Source organism: Mus pahari, chromosome 9 (assembly GCF_900095145.1).
Source record: "Mus pahari chromosome 9, PAHARI_EIJ_v1.1, whole genome shotgun sequence".
Classification (NCBI taxonomy): Eukaryota; Metazoa; Chordata; class Mammalia; order Rodentia; family Muridae; genus Mus; species Mus pahari.
The window spans coordinates 43,241,684-43,262,690 of NC_034598.1; the positions used below are offsets into that span (position 1 = coordinate 43,241,684).

Genomic DNA, 21,007 nt, shown 5'->3' on the forward strand with positions numbered 1-21,007 from the left:
ACTGCTTGCAATTCCAGCCGCAGAGGACCAAGGGAGGGGAAAGCAGAGCAGGCTCACTGAGGACCAGCTGTATCGATGACCTCCGGGTTTGACTGAGAGAACTTGCCTCAGTGAATAAAGAACAATGGAGGACGGTTCTGGACCTGAACGGTGTACCATATACATGTGCATCCACACGTCTCTCTCTCTCTCTCTCTCTCTCTCTCTCTCTCTCTCTCTCTCTCTCTCTCACACACACACACACACACACACACACACTTATGAAAATGGAAAAGGAAGAAGGAGACAGACAGGAAGCCTTTACTTACCTGGGTTTTTAACAAACAGAAACATTCTTGAGTAAAGTGTAGGTAACACTAACTGGAGAGGCAGGGGCTATACAGGGCCACATTTCTTCAGTCTGATCCTTCGAGGGCTCTTTCCTCAGCTCTCTGTCCCACTTCCACCTTTGGGCGTGTTTTTCCTTTGTTAATAATCTGCCTCTATTTCTATTTCTAGTTAAAAGTCCCTGGCATAGTTATTTTGCCCCAGGACATAAAAGCCCGGAATTATATGCTATCTGAGCTCAACTTCATGGCTCACACCCCTAAGCATGTGTTGCCTGACACTCTGGGTTTCCTCACTGTTTCTCTGACCTCCATGACTAATTTAAAAGACATGACTCCTTCTTCATCTCTTCTGCCAGGATTTTCAGCTTGCCTCTACTATTTTTTCTCTCAAACTCTTAATAAAAATATCTTTGGGATTCTTTCTGATTCATTTTATTAATGAGACTAAGGACCCCAAGAGGATACTGAGGAACAAGTCTATTTGACAGCCTCTTCTTTAGGGTTAAATAAATTAAGTGGAGAAGTGTGCTGGGAAAGGCTGTGTGCTGACACAGAGTAACTAGTTCAGTCTTTGTCTCTTTTTGTCCATCTCTTTCTTGGTGTCTGTCTGTCTTTCTGTCTCTGTCTTTATCTCTCTGTTACTGGGGATAGAATCCAGGACCTTATAAATAAGAAGTAAGGGCTTTGCCACTAACTAGATCACCAGCCCAAATACTACATTTTTATTGGCAATGGAAATGTAATTGAACCTAAAAACCCTTTTCAGAAAATATGTGGTTGATCCTTTTAATTAAGGCTTTCACTTATAGGGCTGGGGAGGAGTGGCTCCCTGTACTGCTCCTAGAAAGAGAATGGAGTTAAGAGACAGAAGAGAGAAGGGCCAATTTGGAGATAGATGGAGTAATTCAAAACAACTCTTTTCTTAATTTTTATTCATTCACATTACATCCAGGTTGAAGCCCTTCCCCCAGTCTCACCCTCACAAGTTCCTCTCCCCATTACCCCCTCTCCTTCTCCTCAGAGAAGGGGAAGCTTCTGTTGGGTAGCAGCCCACCCTGGGACAGCAAGTCATTTTAGGACTAAGCATGGCCTCTCCCTCAGAATCCCAACTAGGCAGACCAGCTAGGGGAAGGGGAGCCAATGACAGGCAACAGTCAGAGACAGCCCTTGTTTCATTTGTTAGGAGACTCACAAGAAGACCAAGCTGCACATCTGCTATAAATGGGTAGGGAGTCTAGGTCCAGATCCTGCACTCTCCCAAAAATAACTCTTATGGAATGGCAGGGAAGAGTCCACCTTGTTTGATTCAAGAGGAAATCGGAGGCACGCTCACAGCCAGTAAGCATAAATAATTCATACGGTAATTTGGCTAAAAATAGTTGAGTAGGGTTTTGTGGGTGGGGGAGGTAAATTGTAACCATGGCTTTGCTTGTGCTAGGCAAATGTTCTATCGCAGAACTTAAACAGCGACCATAGGTGCTGAGAAGGGATGGCTGAACGATCAGCTTTAAACAGGGCATTTATAATATGGCTTGCAAAGGTCAGGGAACATCGAGGAAGAGGGAGTGGAAAGAATATTAGAGCCAAAAGATCTGGAGAAAGGCTGTGGGATGCTATCTTGTGGAGATGACACAGAGGATGCGATCATGATTTTTGGTTGGTCTCTAAGGCACTCCTGCCGGTCCTGAACTCACAGCTATCCCCTTGCCTCTGCCTTCGGAGTGGTGGGATTAAAAGCATATACCATTACACGGGTTTACATTGTTAAATATCCATTGTTCAGGCTTCAACAAATTAGCTCAAAACCCTTGGTTACACAGATGGTCCTGATTAAAAGCCAGTCAAAGAAAAAAGACATAAATTGGAGAAAAGGATTTGTACCACAGATTGGATTGAGTAAAAGGTCCTGAGATGCTGGACACCTGGAAAATGGCTGTACCGGGCTGGCACCAAACACTAGGGATTTTCTCTAAACATCCTGCAAAGCCTCACAGTGGTCCAGGAAGGGGAGGGGCATGCATATGTTGAGGTCCGGAATGCGGGTTCTGGGGAGCTCGGGTGGGGGTGTGTCACAGTCCACGCCCGTGAAACGTGCTGCCGCGAGCTGGTTCTCCCGGGTGTGGAAGGCGCGGTGTAGTGTTAGCCAATTAGAGGCGAGGGAGAGAAGCGACCAATGATAAACAGCTCTTTCGGGTAGCTTTTTCCAGCGAGACTCCAGTTTGGCGCACGCGCGTCACGTTGAACTACGGGGCGCTGCAGAGCCAAGTGGGCAAAAGGGGCACCACCGCACACTCTCCAGTCACGTGACCCAGAAGCCGCAGAGTTCCACTGCAGTCAGGGACCTTTCCTATAGGCAAAGGCCATAGGGCCTTGTTTGGGGATGGGTGGAAGGGAGTTCTATGTAGTGGAGCTGAAGGCGCATCCTATTGCAAAGTGACCTCGGCTGAAGGCCAAAGGTCAAGAGTCTGGTTGGAGGGGGCGTACCCTAGGCTGCGCGATCCTATGGGGGAGTGGCCTTACGACTCAAAGCTGTACACGCGAGGCGGGCTCTCCGCTGAGCGCTAGTCCAGCGTTGAGGAGGGTGGGTTCTGCATGGGCTCTCTAACAGATAGGTAAGTAGGAACTTCCACCTTGTTTCGGTGCTACTGCGTTCGCCTCGACCTGCCGTGGCCTACTTTTAGTTTGGAGGTGGTGACGTCAGGGGGCGGACTTAGCCTCACTGGGGCGTGGCTTTAAGTCCAGTCTAGATGCGTATGTGGGCGTGGCCTGGCAGGTCGGGGAGGTGTGGCCCAGGTCCGGTGGACGATCCTGCTTCCGGATTAGATTTTAGTGCTCAGATTCTGGCTCTGTGCTTTTTTACTTAGGTTCCGCCTCATGGAAACTTCTGCGGCCGCTGCATCTGCCGGAGGCTTCTTCCCTTCGTTCCTGCTCCTGGCGTTTGGGACACTGGTGGCTGCCGTGCTGGGCGTCGCTCACAGATTGGGGCTTTTCTATCAGCTGATGCACAAGGTGCTTAGGGCAGAAAGAGGGCTAGGGGTAGGAGGAGGGGACAGAAGGTGTTTCTCCAGCTCATCCACTGTGCAGGTGTGGAAAGCGAGTCCCAGCTAGTCTAGAAGTGGCTGGTTGGGAGATTCTTTACAGAGCTCTGTCCCTTTGCCAAACTGTATATGGGCCTGGACTTTGTAACCAGTACGAGATAATGGGGAAATTGTCGTTGTCTGGACAGCACACATTCTCCTCCTACCTCCATACCCAGGGGCCTGAGTCATTTTAACAGAGCAGGCTTTTAAAACATAGTGAGATTGGTGGGCTGACGGTAGGCAGGGGAGGGAATGGGCTCTTCCGGAGAACCGTCTTAGCATATCTCGTACCATCTTCACCAAAGTAAGAGCTATAATTTATGTCCTTGTGCCCACAAGAGGTAATTGATCTACAGAGAAGTTTAGTATTTTCTCTAGATGACAGATTTGGGAAAAGCTGACCCCACAAGTCATACTTATAAGCCACTTGTTCCATTCTGAGAAATTCTTGCCCTTATCCAGTCCCTTTTCTTCTAGTCGGGGACAGTGTCACTGACCTTGAAGTATGTGGGGATCGTGAAGCTACTGAGGCTTGGATGCTCAGGGTAGTCTGTGCCAGGAGTCACTTCCGTGCTAGGCATATGGCTGCTGGCAGCATGTCAGCTGGACCTGTGCCTCACCAGCAGAGGGAGAGGGAGGCAATAGGCTGGATGGAGCTAGCACTCCAAGTGCCAGGCCCTGCAGGGATATTAGGAAGCAGGCACACATCTAAGCCAGGGGCCTCTTGCCAGGCTCTCCTGGATTCTCTGTTAACCTCTAACTCCTTTCTTCCCAACTGTCCCAGTATCTCTGGAGCAGGCATTGTAATCTCCAGAGCCACTTAAGAACATAGGCTCTATCTCAGTCTGCTACTTGGTAGGCTGGGGAGAGATGGTCACAAATTCAAGCCCTGCCTAAGCTACATAAGGAGTTCAAAGCCTAGTGAGACCTTGTCCTAGTGAAAGCTGATGATATAGCTCAGTGGTAGAGTGCTTGTCTAACACTATCTATGCCCAGGGTTCAAACCTCAGTACAGCTTCAAAAAGAACATGGCTTCTGTTGGACTCTTATCACTTGGGCAAGTCTTGGCATCCTTAGCTGTTGGACAAAGAGAACAATAAGATTTGCTAAGTCAGTGTACACTTCTCTGAATTGGGTTTACAGTGGTATGCCTCTAGCCAACATCTGAGTTCCTCTGTCCTCCGACCTTACCCCTACCTGTTCTTGTACCTGCTCCTGGGCTGATCTCCGACTGTCTTGTCCCTCATCTCCTCTGGCCCAGGTGGACAAGACAAGCATCCGACATGGTGGAGAGAGTGTGGCAGCTGTGCTCCGAGCCCATGGTGTACGCTTTGTCTTCACATTGGTTGGTGGGCACATTTCCCCACTGCTGGTGGCCTGTGAGAAGCTGGGTATCCGCGTGGTAGACACACGCCATGAGGTCACTGCTGTCTTTGCTGCTGATGCTGTGGCCCGCCTGACTGGTAAGGACCAGGGGCTAGCAGAACAGTGACATGGGCCCTGTGAATGAGAGGCAGGGGGGCTGGGGATAGGACGATGTTTGGGAGGATGGTATGGTTGTCACCAGCTCTTTCTTCCAGGGACAGTGGGTGTGGCAGCAGTGACAGCTGGTCCTGGCCTCACCAACACTGTGACGGCAGTGAAGAATGCACAAGTGGCACAGTCCCCAGTCCTGCTTTTGGGTGGAGCTGCCAGCACCCTGCTGCAGGTGCCTAGTCCTTAAGGGTGGGTGGGGGTCCCCAAGAAGGCTTCTCAAGCTTACCTGATGACTGTCCCTTGCCTTCTCTGCCAGAAACGGGGTGCACTTCAGGCCATTGATCAGATGTCTCTGTTCAGGCCACTCTGCAAGTTTTGTGCTTCTGTGAGAAGGGTACGGGACATTGTACCTACCCTGAGGACTGCAATAGCTGCTGCCCAGTCAGGCACCCCAGGTAGGTGGAGGAGGGAGCTGAACAGTAATCAAACCCTGGAGTTTGGGGGGTTGCTGCAACAGGCGCCATAGACTGAACCTCCCTGTCCCTGCAGGCCCAGTGTTTGTGGAGCTGCCTCTTGATGTACTATATCCTTACTTCATGGTTGAGAGGGAGATGATACCAGCCAAGTCATCCAATAGCCTCATGGGCCGAGTGGTTGTCTGGTGAGCACTGCTATCCCCACTATAGCCTTCTCCCACCTTTTGCCTCTTTTGTGGTCCTCTTCCTAAATGTACCCCTCTTTCTTTGTCTCATTCATTGAGTACACATGGGCTTGGAGGACCAGCTCTAGGGAAAGCATTTCTTGTAAAAGTAATTCATGTGCAGAGGTCCTGAGGCAGGAGGGAACTTGGTAGGTTTGGCAAAGCAAGGCATGACCCTTATGATCAGAAAGAGGAGATGGACAGGCATGGAGCTTGAGAGATTTCCCTATCTTCCTTTCCTTCTTCTCTTCCTGCATCTCTGCCACCTAGTTATCTCCAGCTTCTCCCTTTGCTTTTTCTTGCCCCTTCCTTCTCAGATATTTAGTGGGCCAGATCTATGTGCGAGATAGCAGAATAGGCATGAGGTGACATCGGTGGACAAGACATTCAGGTTCTTAGGCTCTGGTGTGCAGGAATTGTTTTGAGTGTGAGTGTCAGATCAAGCAGAGTGATTTTGTTTTGTGGCCTTGCCCAAAAAATTCCGGCCCAGAATTCTGTGTAGCCCAGGCTGTTCTGGAACTTGAAAATTCTCCTCTTCCAGCCTCTCAAATGTTGGAATCACAGACAGGTACCCCAGATCTGTCTTTAGTCTTGTTAAGACTCCCTGACCTCCTGTTCATTCTGTCCTCTTCTCTCTTTGTCCTCTCAGTGTCACTTGGAAGACTGGCTCTTTCCCTGACTCCCCTTTATATATTTTTAATTTTATTGGTTTTATGAGAGAGGAGTTAGCTTTGTATCCCTTCTGGCTCACTATTAGTGCGAGTCCTCTTGCCTCAGTATCCCTGGTGCTGGATTGTCTCTCCTGTTTTCTCCTGTTTAAACCACATCTCCTCCCCCCAGTAGACTTCCCCCCTCTTCCCCAGCTTCCTTTATTCTTGGCCTCTTGTTAACTCCCTACAGCCGTGACTTTAACAGAAGAAACAGGCTTTGGCTCTGAGCTCTGACTGCTTCCTGTGTCTGTCTTTAGTGAGATTGAGTGTTCCTTGAGGGCAAGGCCTGGGCAGGATTTCTTTTTGTGTCACAGGGTCTAAGAAACTCAGGACCTGGGGCCTAGTGTGTAGGGAGGCACTGCAAGAACTGAATGGGTAACATTAACAACTCCCACAGACAGCATTTTGCAAAGTCTTTCTCTCCTTCCCTCGCAATGTTGCTGGAGATGGAACCTGAGGCTTCATGTGCGCTAGGCAAGGGCTTTGCTGCTGAGCCACACTCCCAGACCACAATGTGCCTTATAACCTAAGAGGGTAGATATGGGAACTTCTCCATTTTACAGAGGAGGAAGCTCAGAATGCTGAAGGAGCTGGCCCAAAGTCACACAGCTGACGTGCTGTAGGGCTAGGGTCTAACTCACAGCCCCAGTTTCTGTGCTGGCATTCGCTGCCTGTTATGTGTTTCTGGGAACTGTGTCAAGTTAGGGCGGCTCCCTGAAGGGTTGGAGTTGGAGACTTGGTCACTTAGTGTCTCGTATTGTGGTTTGTCCTCCCTGATTCCTTTCCTGTCCCCTTGCTTTTTCTCAGCCCCCAGAATCCTGTATTCACCATGGTAACTGGTTCCCCCCTGTCCTTACAGGTATTTACAGAACTGCCTGGCCAACCTCTTTGTAGGGGCTTGGGAACCTCGTCCCGAGGGACCTCTGCCCTTGGATATTCCCCAGGCGTCTCCGCAGCAGGTAAATTAACTCTCTTTCCTGGCCTATGACTCTCATTTGGCAAGGTGTTGCTGATCTCTTTGGGCCAGCACTGGGACCTCTATCTTGTGGGCTGGTGGCAACCCCCAGATGATCCTTTAAAAATTTAAAAAATGTGTGTGTGTTTGTGCATTGTCTGTGTATCACTGCTTCCCCGTGGAGGTCAGAGTACAACTTTGTGAAGCTGGTTCTCTCTTTCTGCTTGTATATGGGATCTGGGGAGTCAACTCAGGGTTTCCAGGCAAGTGCTATTGCCTGCTAGCTGTCTTGCCAACCTGTGAGATGGCTCTTTGGTCTCTACCTATCACTCCAGATCCAGCGCTGTGTGGAGATCCTGAGCCGGGCCAAGAGGCCTCTGCTGGTACTGGGGAGCCAGGCCCTGCTGCCCCCGACCCCTGCCAACAAGCTTAGGTGAGGAGCTCCCACTCTCTCTTAAAATTGTGGTCTTGGTTCCTGGTATTCCAGTGGCCTTAATGACATCTGTTCTACCTGGACCCCCTTCCCTGCCAGGGCTGCTGTGGAGACCCTGGGTGTCCCCTGCTTTCTTGGGGGGATGTCTCGGGGGCTGCTGGGCCGCAACCACCCTCTCCACATCCGGCAGAACCGCAGCGCTGCTCTGAAGAAGGCAGATGTTGTTGTCCTGGCAGGTGGGCTCAGCCTCCTCTTTTCCTTCCCTTCATCTGGCCCTGACATTGCCCATCCTCATCTGTAGCACCCTTCCATTGTGATCACTCATCTGTCTTCCTCTGCATGCACCCCCTTCCCTTCTAAAGGCCACTGAGCAAACCCACCCCAGATTGTAGCTTTGTGCTGTGACCTGCCTTCCCCTAGAGGATGTAAACCCTGTGGGCACTTGCTGGGTCTTACATACCTTTTTACACAAAGCATTTTCTATACCATCAGGCACAAAAATAGCTTTTGCTCTGTGCAATTGTGTACTGCTTAAGACAGACTGCATCCTGGAGATGTGTCACTAAGTGGTTTTCTTGTGTGGATTTTGAGAGTGCATATACAAGCCAGTGGGTGGCTGGGACACAAGACCACAGTCTTGTGTGTATGAACTGTTACTGATTGGAATGTTGATAGGCTATACAGGACTGTAGTGGTTATGGCAAGTTCATGATTGCTCATGTCTTATCAGCAGGTCAGGTAACAATGCACTGTTTGCTTGGGCTCATATATGAGCCAGGAGTCAGTGGGAGGTGGGGTGTCTGTTCCAGTGGCTAATTAGGTATGACTTGGGTTGGGTAACTGAGTCTCTACCTATGCTCCTCACACTAACCCTCAAGGTCCCTGTGTCCCCTGTCCCCCAGTGCCACTCCCGGCAGACCAGCCTGGTGGGCTAACTTGCTTACTATTTTTATTTTCTTCTTTATGGTTTTGAGGCTAGGACCTAGAAACCAGGGTCTTACACATGGTGAACAAGTATCATGTGCTTCTGAGCTACATACACCCCAATCTCCATGGCCTCTTGAGTTTTTCTTGTCTCAGTGTGGCACACCATTGCTTTTGCCATGCTCGATTAGAGCCATTCAGGAAAAGCCTGTCCAGAATCGAGAGCTGCAAAGTCACACTGGCTAAGATGGCCTAGTGGGTAAAAGTGCTTGTTGTCAAATCGAATGACCTGAGTTAGATCCCTGGAACTCACGGAGTGGGTGGAGAAGACTGCAAGTTGTCTTCTGTCCTAGTGCATGAACCCCCCCCCCCCCATACACATAAACAGCTGTCAAAGTCCCTGCAAGTGGCACAGATGCAGGGACAGTACGGGATGGGGACCATCGTACACCCGGTGTGCCACGGTGAGCTGGAAGTGAGGTAGTGCTCACTGCCACCTCAGGTGCTGTGTGTGATTTCCGCCTGTCTTACGGTCGTGTCCTCAACCGCAAGAGCAGCATCATCATTGTCAACCGGAACCGGGATGATCTGTTGCTCAACTCAGACATCTTCTGGAAGCCTCAGGAGGCTGTGCAGGGTGAGCATACCCCAAGGGACCCCGTCACATGCATGGTGTCTTCATCTTGCCTCTGCTGCGTCTAGCTTGATTCATTGTCAGGTCTGGACCACTTGGGCAACCTGAGGCACATTTGCCTGCAGACTGTGGTACTTCAGAAGGAGCACGGGGAGGGTAGGTGCAGAGGGAGGTTTGGGGTTTTGAGGTGACAACTCCTGAATGCTGTCTGTTGTTGTCTGTTCCTTCCAGCTGGACCAGCCTCTCTGTGATTCTTACCCTCCTCATTTTTGCCCCCTTTCCATGCTATACTCTGGACACTGTTCTAAGGACCCGGGCTCTCTTGTAGCATAGGCAGCAGGGCCCTTTTGATTTAGCTGGAAAAGTGGTACCACCTTGTGCGTTTGCGAAGGTCCCTCGTAGAAGTTGGTGGGCAGCAGGCTGAGACTGGAGGGGCTGTTGAGAGGAGCTGGACAATCTGGGGATGCTGTTGCTTGTTTCTGATTCCAGCTACTTGGTGGGAGGGAGGTGGGGGAACAGAGGCCAGACGATTGTCTTTTTGAGGTGTGTTGGTATAACTTAGCAAAACCTATCTCAAAATAAAATTCAGAGAGCTCGAGTGTCTCACATTGGTAGTGTATACTTAGGTTTTGTTTGTTTTGAAACAGGGTCTCACTATGTAGCTCTGGCTGTCTTGGAACTCATTAGGTAGACCAGCTTGGCCTTGAACTCACATAGATCTGCCTCCCTCTGCCTCCCAAGTGTAGAGATTAAAAGAGTGTGCCACCACACCAGGAGGAACACTGAGGATTTGAACATTTGAACCAAACCGTGGTCGAACATTAGTTTAAGGCTAGCCTAGGCTACAGTGTGATATCCTATCTCAAAAAAAAAAAAAAAAAAAAAAAGCCCAAGGGGGAGGCAGGGGTTTGCTAAGTTTGTTTGGTGGCGTAGGCCTTTTTAATGTCAGCACTAAGGAGGCAGAGGCAGGGAGATTTCTGAGTTCAGGGCCAGCCTGTTATACGTAGAGTTCCAGGTCAGCCAGCAAGCACTGCATAGTAAGATCCTATATCAAAAAATAAAGCAAAACAAAATAAACAAGGAAATAAAACAACATAACCAAAATGGGCCTGATAAGATGTTAAGGAGGTAAAGGCAGTCACTTGCCAACCTGATGACCTGAAATTGAACCCCAGAACCCACATGGCGGAAAGAAAGACCCCTCCCCCAGTGTTGCTCACCCACCCCTCCATCTATACACACAGTAAGTCAATAAATGAAATAGTTTTGTTAGGGGCTTGAATGTTTACTGGGGCTGCTCCAGACCCCAGTACTGTGAATTTAACTAACAGATGGGGGAGGGGGCAGGACAGAAATTATATGACCTGGTAAGAGGACAGACTGGGTGAGAAACACATCTCTGAATGGGTGTTCAGAATGGATGTTGAGAAAATAAGCTGTCAGCCATTCAGTGCTTGCTGTGAGTTCCCATGTGCTTGGGCTTGAAAGATTTCCTTGGTGGGTGACGTATTTTGGAGGCAGAATTGATGAGACTTGGTGTCACTGAGGTGTGAAGTGCAGGGAGATAATGAGGCCAGCTTGGGTTTGCAGATTCCCCCACACCTCATTTCCCAGGCCTCACCTCCATCTTGCCAGGACCCTCTCATGGGTTCTCAGAGACTCTTTGAGGGGCTTCACCTGCTTTGTCCCGAGAGCACCTCTGGTCCGTTTTCCTGCCTTCCTTTCAGATGCTGCTGTTGGCTTCCTGTTATATTTGGGGCTCTGGTGCTAAAAGGGCAGGGGGAAGCTGCCATCCCGTGGCTGGTCTTAGCGGCTATACTTTCTTCCATTCCTAGGAGACGTGGGCTCCTTCATGATAAAACTGGTGGAAGGCCTTCAGGGCCAGATGTGGTCCTCAGATTGGGCTGAGGAGCTTCGGAAAGCTGACCAGCAGAAGGAGCAGACCTATCGGTCAGTCTCGGTCAAATGGACATGAAGAGTAAGGAGGGGAAGGGGCTGATGGCCGCCAGCCCTACTGACTTCTGCTGTCCTGTTGCAGGGAAAAGGCTTTAATGCCTGTACCACAGCACCTGAACCCAGTATGGGTGTTACAGCAGGTGGAGGAAACTCTGCCTGACAATGCGCTTCTCGTGGTTGACGGAGGGGACTTTGTGGCCACTGCTGCCTACTTAGTCCAGCCCAGAGGGCCTCTGCGCTGGCTCGATCCTGGTAAGGGAAGGCCCGCATGGGGGCAGCCTGTATTCTGTGTACCCTTCACAGCAGTGTCCTCTTATCTTTCTAGGGGCCTTTGGGACTCTGGGAGTTGGTGCAGGTTTTGCACTTGGGGCCAAGCTGTGTCAGCCGGAGGCTGAGGTGAGGCATTGGATGTGGGAGACTAGCTGCTTTCTGGGCTGCGAACTACCCTAACTGCCCTGGGTCGTCTCCCCCCCTCCCTCCGCTCCTCCCAGGTTTGGTGCCTGTTTGGGGATGGAGCCTTTGGCTACAGCCTCATTGAGTTTGACACGTTCGTCAGACACAAGGTGACTGGGCTGCCCTGAGGGAAGCTTATGCCCAGGGTTCTGGGATATGTCATTTAGGGTGGGCTGGGGGGGCGTGTCGGGGGTTTTCCCTCAGTGAGCCACAGGCTCTGTCTTGTTGCTGGTCAAACTTTTGAACTAAAGGCTGCCTCTTGACCTTTTTTTTTTTTTTCCCTCTACAGGTACCAGTGATAGCCTTGGTAGGGAATGATGCAGGTTGGACCCAGATTTCTCGAGAGCAGGTGCCCAGGTTGGGCAGTGACGTAGCCTGTAGCCTGGCTTTCACTGGTGAGGGGGTCATGGTGTTTTGGGCCCAGCTGGGCTTCTGTTACTCTCTGGGTGTCTCTGCTATTGCCTGACATATTTTCTTTTAGATTATCACAAGGCAGCCATGGGCCTGGGGGCCCAGGGATTGATACTCTCACGGGACAATGAGGATCAAGTGGTCAAGGTGCTTCGTGAAGGCCAGAAGCTGTGCCAGGAGGGTCATGCAGTCGTGGTCAACATCCTGATTGGGAGAACAGACTTCCGAGATGGCTCCATTTCTGTGTAGGGACTATCCAGGGTTAGTGTGCTTGCCTCTTTGGACCTGGACTTTGTCTACCCGGAGTTTTCATCTTTGCCCGTCCTGACCTTGTCTCATAAGGTCTAACCCTCTGAGTAGGGAATGGGGGCAGGGAGGGACCAAAGCTCAAAGAGGCACCTTGGCAAGCTTGGGTAGCTCTTTCCAAAAGGCTCAGCTGTACCCTCTCTCTCTTACAAAATTAATAAATCTCTTGGCTATATGAGCCCAAGGACTCAGTCACAGAACCTGTGTATACTGGTTTATTTATTGTCCACAAAGATGGAAGTGGTGGAAAGAAGTGGGGGACAGGAAGGGGCCCTAACTCTCTCACTATTGGGAGATTTTGGGGTGCCAGGGAATGGAAAATCCTATCCCACTCTATGGTCCCTGAAAGAGTTCCACATGTCCATTCCACACAGGCCAGTGCACATGAATCCTCACACACAGACACACATGCATGGAGGCAATAAATATTTTCCGTACCAAAGATCCCCGAGCCTGATACCTCAGGCGGGGTCCCTCCAAAAGGGGAGGCGTTAAGTGCTCAGTTTTTCAAGGGAGGAGAAGGGCTGCTGGGGAAAGGAAAGGTCAGACTCTGTCTCCATTTGCTGGTTGGAAATTCATCTTGGAGTTTTTGCTAGAAGAGAGGGTTAGGGGAAATCAGCTGTTTTTCTCTAAGTTCCAGGCTGCCCTTTCACAGGTAGAGGCAAAGTCTGGTGCTGTTTCCCTTAAGTAGAACCCCATGATTGTCTTTAGATAATTCAAGGGGGGAGGGGAGACAGAGCGTAGTGCTCAATGCTAATACTGGTTTGGTTGGCAGCAGCAAGAGGGTTGACTAGGGATGTTTTAACACCCCAGGGTGATGCTCACAGTAATTGGTGTTCCCCTGCAAAGGGGAGGCAAGAGAGGCCAGCCTAGCAAGCAGAACTGTTTCCGGCAGCAAAAGAAGCCCCAGCGCTTGGGAGAGGGGCCGTGGCATCAGTGCTTAAAATGCCAAGAGCCTGGTCTCTGCAGCTAGGGCCCAAACAATGGCACTAGGAATTGGGAATGATTTTTAGCATGGAAGGCTGGCCCCTTGGCAACTCCCTAGCAACCAGGTGCTCAGTCTGAGCAACTCCGGTCAGGTCCTTTAAGGTCGTCAGGGCCTTAGTAACTTGGAACCCGGTCACCAGTAATCAGAACCTGGTCCTTAGCAACCAGGAAGCAATTCCTTAGTAACCTGAGTCCATCCCCTGCTTTGAGGGCTCAGAGGCACACATTGATCTGCTTGGAGAGTTCTCTCTCCAGATCTAGGATGAGGGCATCAAAGTCTTTGAGATTCAGGTGTGGGTTGAAGGGTGCATCAAACTCATCTTCAAAATCGGTAGTGCCCCTCGGCTCTCCAGTCTCATCATCATCTTCGTCACTGTCGCTACCTGTCACGTGGTCATAGTCAGGCCCCGACAGGAAGTCCCGCCCACACGGCAGTAAATCGCCCCCGCACACGCTCCAGTCGCCTGCATAGCGGTTGCTTGGGGGACTTTCGGGGCCTCCTCGGCCCCGAGGCCGAGTTACCACTTCTGGGCCTGCCAGCGGCAAGTGTAGCGATGGCTGTCTTTTGGGCCGCAAATACGGTGCGACTGAGCTGTCTGGGGTCTCTGAGGGCCGTCTGGTATCTGTGGGGTCCACAAGGAGGACTATAAGTTGTGATACAAAGGAGTGGCATTCTAGGTCCCTGATTGGCCTTTTGAGAGGCAAGTTTACAAATTTAACTCACTCAGGAGCATGGCCCTCCTTAGATTCCAACCCATGATTGGTCAGTAGGGAAGCATAAGTGTGTAAAGGAGGCTGACAGGGATGGGCGGTGCTCACCTGGCCAAGACTGTAACAGGTAATGCAGGACTTCAATGTGGCGCTTGAAGTCCACAGCACTGGTGACTCCTGGGCCAGAGCTACGGAGCCGGGGCCGAGAGGGTGTTTGTCTCGCTGGCAGCAACACCGGTCCGAAGCACACTGCCAAGTTCTGCGGGGTCATGCGGTTGTGGGTGTGGAAGGAAGAGACAAGGCGCAGATGGTCCAGAAGAAGCGTCAGGGTGGCCTGTGGAGAGAGTTTGCTAGGGTGGGCATGAGGCGGGCAAACCCGAACCCTTGTGGCACTTGCAGGATAGTCAGGGGTGGCTTAGAGTGGAAGCACTTCAGTTCAAGTTCTCATAGTCATAGGGGAGGTGTTAGTATTAGGAAATGCATTTTGCCGAAGTTGAGATTAAGACCAAAGGCAATTTAGCTTTGGAATGGAAGAGTTTGAACTCCAACCCACGCTGTGTTCGGCAATTTCGAGGACTTTTCTAAGATCTCACAGCCAGTGTTTTTGCTTGTGTTAGGTTGGCAGACCTGTTTGCTCAGTTTGCTGGGCAGCCCAGCCTGGCTTGGAAGTGGCTATGTGGCTCAGGTTGGCCTCCAACTAGAAATCCTTTTGCTTTTGACTCTTGAGTGCTAGGAGTAGAAGCGTGTAACACTGTGCCTGGATAGAGCGTGTGTTTGGACAAATCTTGGCTGTTTGACCTCAGGCAAATCACTAAACTGAGCCTTGAATTTTTTTTTTTAACCCAGGAATTGACAGATGAATATCAAGTACTTTGTTGGCATGTGACGATCATGTATGATGATTACATCTCAGGCATGCTTAACGCACTACACTGGTATTAGCTGCCCTATGTGGCAAAGTTCCTAGCACGGCCAACTCACCCTCTCCACATCTGGCAGGCAGCTGAGGAGCCCTCTGGTGCCCTCAGGACCCAGGGAAGCCCTGCTTGGGTGTCCTCGGGCCATGGCTTCCAGCACCACCTGGTAGAGGGGCTGGGTGATGAGTGGAGTAGGCAGTTCTCGAAGATAATCCTTGAGGATGCCTGTGGACATAGGGGTTCTCTCTGGTTAAGGTACCCTGGCTTCTGAAGCCAGAGGGGGGCTCACTGGGGCTGACAGTGGTAGTGAGAAGAGGGCAGGCATAAGAAATGAAAATAGGATCAGACAGGAGCGAGGAGGGATCATGGGGTCCTCCAGAGCAGCCTGGAGGTGACAACTGAAAGGAATGAGCAGGCAGTGGAGAAATGACGTGCTGACCTGTGATGACATTGATATCGGGGTACACATCTTCAGAGAGGCACACGGCTGCACTATCCTGCTCAAAGGCATCTCGAAGCTCTTTCTTCACTGCTGCTGAGCCACACAGACGGTACAGCCCCACTACCTGGGGATAAAGATAGAGAAAGAGTGTCTTCCTGGAGAGCCATAAGACAGCAAAGCCTAGATATATGGACAAGGGTAACTTTGGATGTTATGGCCTGGGAGGGTAGGGCCATTCACATGCATCTTCACTGGCTGCCTTCCCACTGCTGTCACAGGGGCCCCTGAGCCAGGCCTAGTACTTCAGCACTCTGAGGTCAAGACAGGAGGGTCACCTAGGCTATAGATTACAGTGTGTGTTCAAGGCAAGCCTGGGCAACTTGGTGAAGCCCTGTCTCAAAAGGTAAAACGAAGGCTGAGGGTGTAACTCAACAGTGAAGTGCTTGCTGAGCAAGTATAAGGGCCTATGTTCAATCCCCAGCACCAGGAATAAAACAAAACCCGAGACACATAACCTAGCTTTCTAAATCCCGCAAGGTTGGACCACTTGTCTAGACACTCTTTCCTCTGACTTCACAGTTCACATCTTCCAGGAAGCCTTCTTGGACTAACCTAAGCAAGTCAGGAAGTGAGGGCCTGCTTTAGGCTGTCCTATACCCTCCCCTCCTTTCTGATTTTTTTTTTTTTTTTGAGACAGGTGCCACCATGCTAGGCTACTTCCTTTCTTAATTCCCCCTGCCGGCTAGTTTGGCATGTATGAAAGTCCAATCGTCTTTCTCACTCCAAAGACTGAGCTCCATGAGGGCTAAGCTCCGGTAATAAAATGGACAGATGATCCATGGGTCCCGATGCTGCGGAGGGAGTGTTGGTTAAGGGGTTCCAAGGAGTATGTATGTCTAAGGCAGCAGGAGTGGGGGCAGCGGCTCACCCGCAGCCCTCGGCATTCGATCTGCCCCACACACTTTCGGATGATGAGAGGCACCTGGCCTGGGGACTGCTCACGTTCTACCAGAAGCTGCAGAGGGAGCCCGAAAACACGGGGCTCCGCTGTGGCAGGGGCTTCTTGCTGTTCCGACAGTGTTAGCTTGGCGTAAAGAAGTCCCTGGGGTTCCAGTCGAACGGCCAGTTGTTGCGCTTGGCACCCTAAAGATGCAAGGAGGACCGAGCCAGTTTTATCCTCAAAGTTTTTGTGCCCTGACTCCCCTCATCTAGCAGACCCCTCAATCGTGAAGCCCAGCAGCCTGGGCACCATGGGAGAACAGGATGCCCTTAGGTGGGTCTTTGTGTCTTGCTCTTCCTTCCTGGAAGTCCCATGTCTTACCTCGAAAGATGGTTGGCAGTAGCACAGTGCCCTGGGCACAGGGCCGATGCCGCCTCACACCAGGGTCCCATGCAAGTACCAAGGCCCGCAGCAGACGAGCAGCCTCCAGCTCCAGGTGGAAGGTGTGGTCCAGCCTCAGGAAGTCTGGTCCGCTTCGAAGTGGCCCTGTGCGGGCCCGAGCTACCCCATCCACTTGGAGAAGGCAGCAGAGATCTCGAGGAGTGGCCCCCGGAGTTGGTCGCAGACCCCCTAGCCCATACAGGTGCAGACTGAGACGCCCCCAGAGGGCGGCTGGAGGAGCCCGGGCCGAGGGGCCCACTTCATAGGGCCGGAAGGCAGTGGGTGATGGTGGTCCTCCAGGACGCTCCGGCGAATCACCATCGCTGAGGTATCCACCCCTTGGACTCCTGGCCCCTCCAGCCACTGATGCCTGCCCAGGAGTCCCCACACTGCTGTCCAGGTGGTAGCGGCTGATGACAGAGCCTGCTGGGGCGGTCCTCTCTCTTTCCCGGCTTGTACGAGTACTTCTTAGGCTCAGGCGGCGGCGGAGCTCTGGCAGCTTTTTCATCTTCATTGAGAGGCGCCTGGCAGGGCCTGGGGACTTGGTACGAGAGGTTTTGGTAGGGGGGCTGGTAGGGGCTGCACCTGTAGGGAGAGCAAACTTCAGAGTCCAGCTTGGAGTATGAATCTTGTGGTCCTTGGGGGGCTGGGTATAATAAGGTTTAGGAATACCTGGAGTCTAGAGTTTGAGGATTGTTTGTGCTTGCAGATGAATATAACACTTTGTGCTTACCTTGGATGTTTGGGCCTTCTAGCTCAGAGGAAGCTAGCTGTGATCCCAAGGGCTCAGGTGCTGGTGGTCTGGGGTCTTCTTCAGGGATGGGGTTGTACCAGATCTCACCAGCAGGCTCCCCACTGCTAGGTGTCCTAGGCCCCAAAGATATCTCTTCTGGTGGTTTAGCCCCTCCTAGCACCCATCGGCGGCTACTGGGCTCCAGGCTTTGCAGGTAGGCCCCCCGAGTGGGGCTCCGAGGTGTCTCGGGGCTGGGTGGTACCTCTGCTCCAGCCTGAGACCCTTCAAGGACACGAGGTTCTGGTGCTGGGGGTTTGGGCTCTGAGCGCTGGGCTGGGTGGCCTGGTGGAGAATGAAGATGGTAAGACCCAACTCTCAAGTCCCCAGAGGTCCAGGGCGGCAATCTAGCTTATTGGCTTCAGCCCTCACTTCACATAACCAATAGACAGCAAGGAAGCTCTTTGCTAGTCTGGAGCCACTGCCCGCCCCCTCCCCCCCTTAGAACCAGCTGTTTTGTTTGGTCCTAGCAGTTAGCTAATAACTTTGCAGTCCTAGCTTCGAGGTCCCCTGCCCCAGCCCCTAGTATTCCAAAAGGGATTGTGAACCAGCCTCAAGAGTCCAGGTCAAATGTCCTTGGAACCTCAGGACATTTTGGCTCTGCCTCCCCTCTCCCTGACATCCCATTAACCCTTGAATCTTATGCCCGTCCCTTCTCGTTGAGTGGCCTTGAGCAAGTCATTTTCCTGATGCTCCATGTCCTGTTTATAAGGAGATTCAATATCATCATATTCTTGACCCCCTCCCGGCTTGGAACTCAGTGTGAGAAGCAGTTTTAGACACTAGAACCTGTAGCTGTGCTCAAGGCCCTAGTAGATGCTGCTGGGAACGCAGGACAGGGAGTGCTGGTTTCTTCTTCAGTAAGCACCCTTTTCCCATTTCCCAAATCCTGCCCCAAAGTTCTCTTGGATCTTGCCCCTCAGCCCAGGCCAGATTTCTACAGTCAGTGCCCCGTTACCCCGCCCCCCCCCCCTTATCTTGGCTCTATTCTTTCTCTGACATCATGGTTGATTTCCTGTGTGTGTTTATGTGTGGGCACCCGGATCCCTTCTCCGGCCCTGGGACCCTTGGGACTCCCTGGGAAGGGCCCGTGAGGAAGGGTCAGGCCCTTGGTATAGTGGCCTCCCTCCTTTAACTGGTTCCTTCCTAAGCCCCCTAACGATAAAGCTTTCACTCCTTTCCAGTTTATTCTTGCTGTCTGTGGACCCCCATATTTAAGGATCTTCTGTTTCCACTCTCTGGCTCTCTGTTTCAGGTCTCTGTCATCAGTAGCATAGTCCAGAGGATTGTTTAAAGTCACTTCACAGGCCCGGGACAAATCACCTAACAACCCGTGCCTCAGTTTCTCTGTCTTAATAAAGATGACGGTTTCTTGGGGCTGCCCACAGTAGGTGCGGCTGCAGCCTCTGGAATTGGGGAAACGACTGCAATAATAAATATAACCCCGCACGACCTCTCTTGGGTACAGGAGTGTATATCCAAGAGAGGTGCCCACCACCCAGCCATGTAGATGGCACACAGCTGTTCCCCCCTCCCGCCCCTGCCCTGACACTCTCTGGACGCCCCTTCGAGGCCCCATTTCCTGTCAGGGGCGAGGCCCCCCTGCCGGGCCTTGCAAGGATCCCAGGGGCTGGCATCTCAGGCCAGCTGCACATAACGGTCCGCGCCCCCCCTCCCACATTCCCCCCAGCCTTACAAAGATCCGGTGCATATTCCTCTCTTGCATCAGGGCTCGCTCCCGGCTTGCCCACTAGGTCCCGCTGCGTACCCTACAGAGGACCTGGGGATCTGAGGCTGAGCGGGTCTCCCTTCTCTTACTTTCCGAGAGCCCCCGCACTCACCGCGGTCCTTGGCGTCTGACTTTTTTCGGGGAAGTTTCTCCCGACCCCGCAGGCGGGAGAAGGTCTTCCTGAGCAGCGGCTCGGCCATGCTTGGGCCGCGGCCGGCTGAGTGCGCGCCCCAGGGCTGCGGCCGCCCGCCCCGCCCGCCTGCAGCCCCCCCTCCCCCCGGCCCGCGCCAGCAGGAAGCGCATTCCGGGAATGCTTGGCCTTAACTTTTTTTTTTTTTCTTTTCCCTTCCCGCGGCCCGAGCAGGCGATGCTGGGAGATGTAGTCGCCTGGGGCCCGGAGGGAACATGATGGGGTGCTGGGCTGATCTAACTCTTCAACTATGAATGTCATGGGATAGGCTGGGCCCCCATAACCATCCTCCTGTGTGGTGGCATGCAGCCCATTCTGTCGGCTCCCCTAAACTGCATCCAAGGCACATATCAGCTCATGTCTTTCCTCCTGTCCATCGATCCCCACATCACCCAGTACCTCGCCCACGATCTTTCCTTGGGAACCCCAAATACCATTTCTTGCCACTCCCACCGGACCCAACTCAAATTACTACTGCTGCATAACAAATGATCCTCAAGCTTAGTGGTTTCAGACAGCCATGATGCTCACTGGCAGGAATATGGACCCAGTATAGATGATATTGTCTGCTTTATCTCTACTTATTGGAGAACACAGCAAGGGTAAGTGTATCTCGAAAGTAAGTGGTGAAATTCGGAGGTTGTATTATTATTATTATTTTTTTTATTTAGTACTGAAATACCGGAGGCTGGACAACTTTCTAAAGTAGATTGAGTTCATGTTGATGTCCTAGCAGCACTCCTTAAGACAGGAAGAGAAAAAAAAACAACTTAGGTTTGGGCTCATTCTTATAACTTAACTTTACTTTTTATTATGTGTATGTGTGTGCTTCTGTGTGTATGGCACATGGATCTGGGTGCCCAGAAACGGCTGAGGTATCTGATTCTTCTGGAGCTTGTGTTACAGGCAATTGTGAGCCACCTGACATATGGGTGTTGGGAACAGAATCTGAGTCTTTTGAAAGAGCAGCAAGCACTTTCAACTGCTCGAGCTCTCTCCAGCCCCACGAAAATAACTTTCGCAAGAACTAATTTGGTCTCACAGAACTATCTTCTGAGGGCCAACTGCCACGGACAGGCTCCTTTCACCATGACTAGCCTATTAACAGGGCCACACAGAGGACTAAACTTTCAACACATGAACTGTGGTACAACTAAAGTTCAGGTCTCTTAACTGGTGCCAGTCACAGGCTGGACCTCCACTAGGATAGTGGACTAAGCACCTATGTGGACACCTCTGTGTCCTTGGCTTCCCCCCAGTTCAGTAGTTTGGGGTAATTGGTGGGTATGCAGGTGTCTAAAAGCTAACAGTGCAGATGAGTAGAAGGGAGACATGCCTAGCTTTGCTTATCCAGGCCCATGTAGGAGAGACTGTGGTGCTGCAATACTTTGAAAGGATCTAGTACATTCTAAGAGACTGGAACTTTTGCTGGACCTCACAGCCAGAGTTAATACCACACCAGGAAGTCACCCAGGACTGCTAGCCTCCTATGT

The 21,007-nt window shown here is 51.6% G+C and overlaps 2 protein-coding genes across 3 annotated transcripts; one reads left to right on the plus strand and one right to left on the minus strand.

Annotated features, from left to right (window-relative positions):
- Window positions 1–2,606: 2,606 nt before the first annotated feature.
- Ilvbl (ilvB acetolactate synthase like) lies at window positions 2,607–12,567 on the plus strand. Of its 2 annotated transcripts, none has more exons than XM_029542373.1 (16): window positions 2,607–2,941; window positions 3,194–3,338; window positions 4,671–4,872; window positions 4,990–5,117; window positions 5,202–5,340; window positions 5,435–5,546; window positions 7,155–7,254; window positions 7,586–7,683; window positions 7,783–7,919; window positions 9,110–9,244; window positions 11,077–11,191; window positions 11,280–11,449; window positions 11,523–11,593; window positions 11,689–11,760; window positions 11,940–12,045; window positions 12,132–12,567. In XM_029542373.1, the coding sequence occupies exons 1-16, from the start codon at window positions 2,922–2,924 to the stop codon at window positions 12,308–12,310; spliced, it is 1,929 nt and encodes a 642-aa protein (XP_029398233.1). In that variant the 5' UTR covers window positions 2,607–2,921; the 3' UTR covers window positions 12,311–12,567. The 2 variants fall into 2 exon arrangements, with proteins under 2 accessions (XP_029398233.1, XP_021060538.1); XM_021204879.2 differs by having other exon boundaries at window positions 2,607–2,785.
- Syde1 (synapse defective Rho GTPase homolog 1) lies at window positions 12,539–19,595 on the minus strand. Its single transcript, XM_021204876.1, has 8 exons — window positions 19,437–19,595; window positions 17,539–17,880; window positions 16,746–17,390; window positions 16,353–16,567; window positions 15,422–15,548; window positions 15,047–15,207; window positions 14,174–14,399; window positions 12,539–13,977 (listed from the first exon to the last, which is right to left on the minus strand). Exons 1-8 carry the CDS (start codon window positions 19,522–19,524, stop codon window positions 13,568–13,570), a joined length of 2,214 nt encoding a protein of 737 aa, XP_021060535.1. The 5' UTR covers window positions 19,525–19,595; the 3' UTR covers window positions 12,539–13,567.
- Between the last annotated feature and the right edge of the window lie 1,412 nt (window positions 19,596–21,007).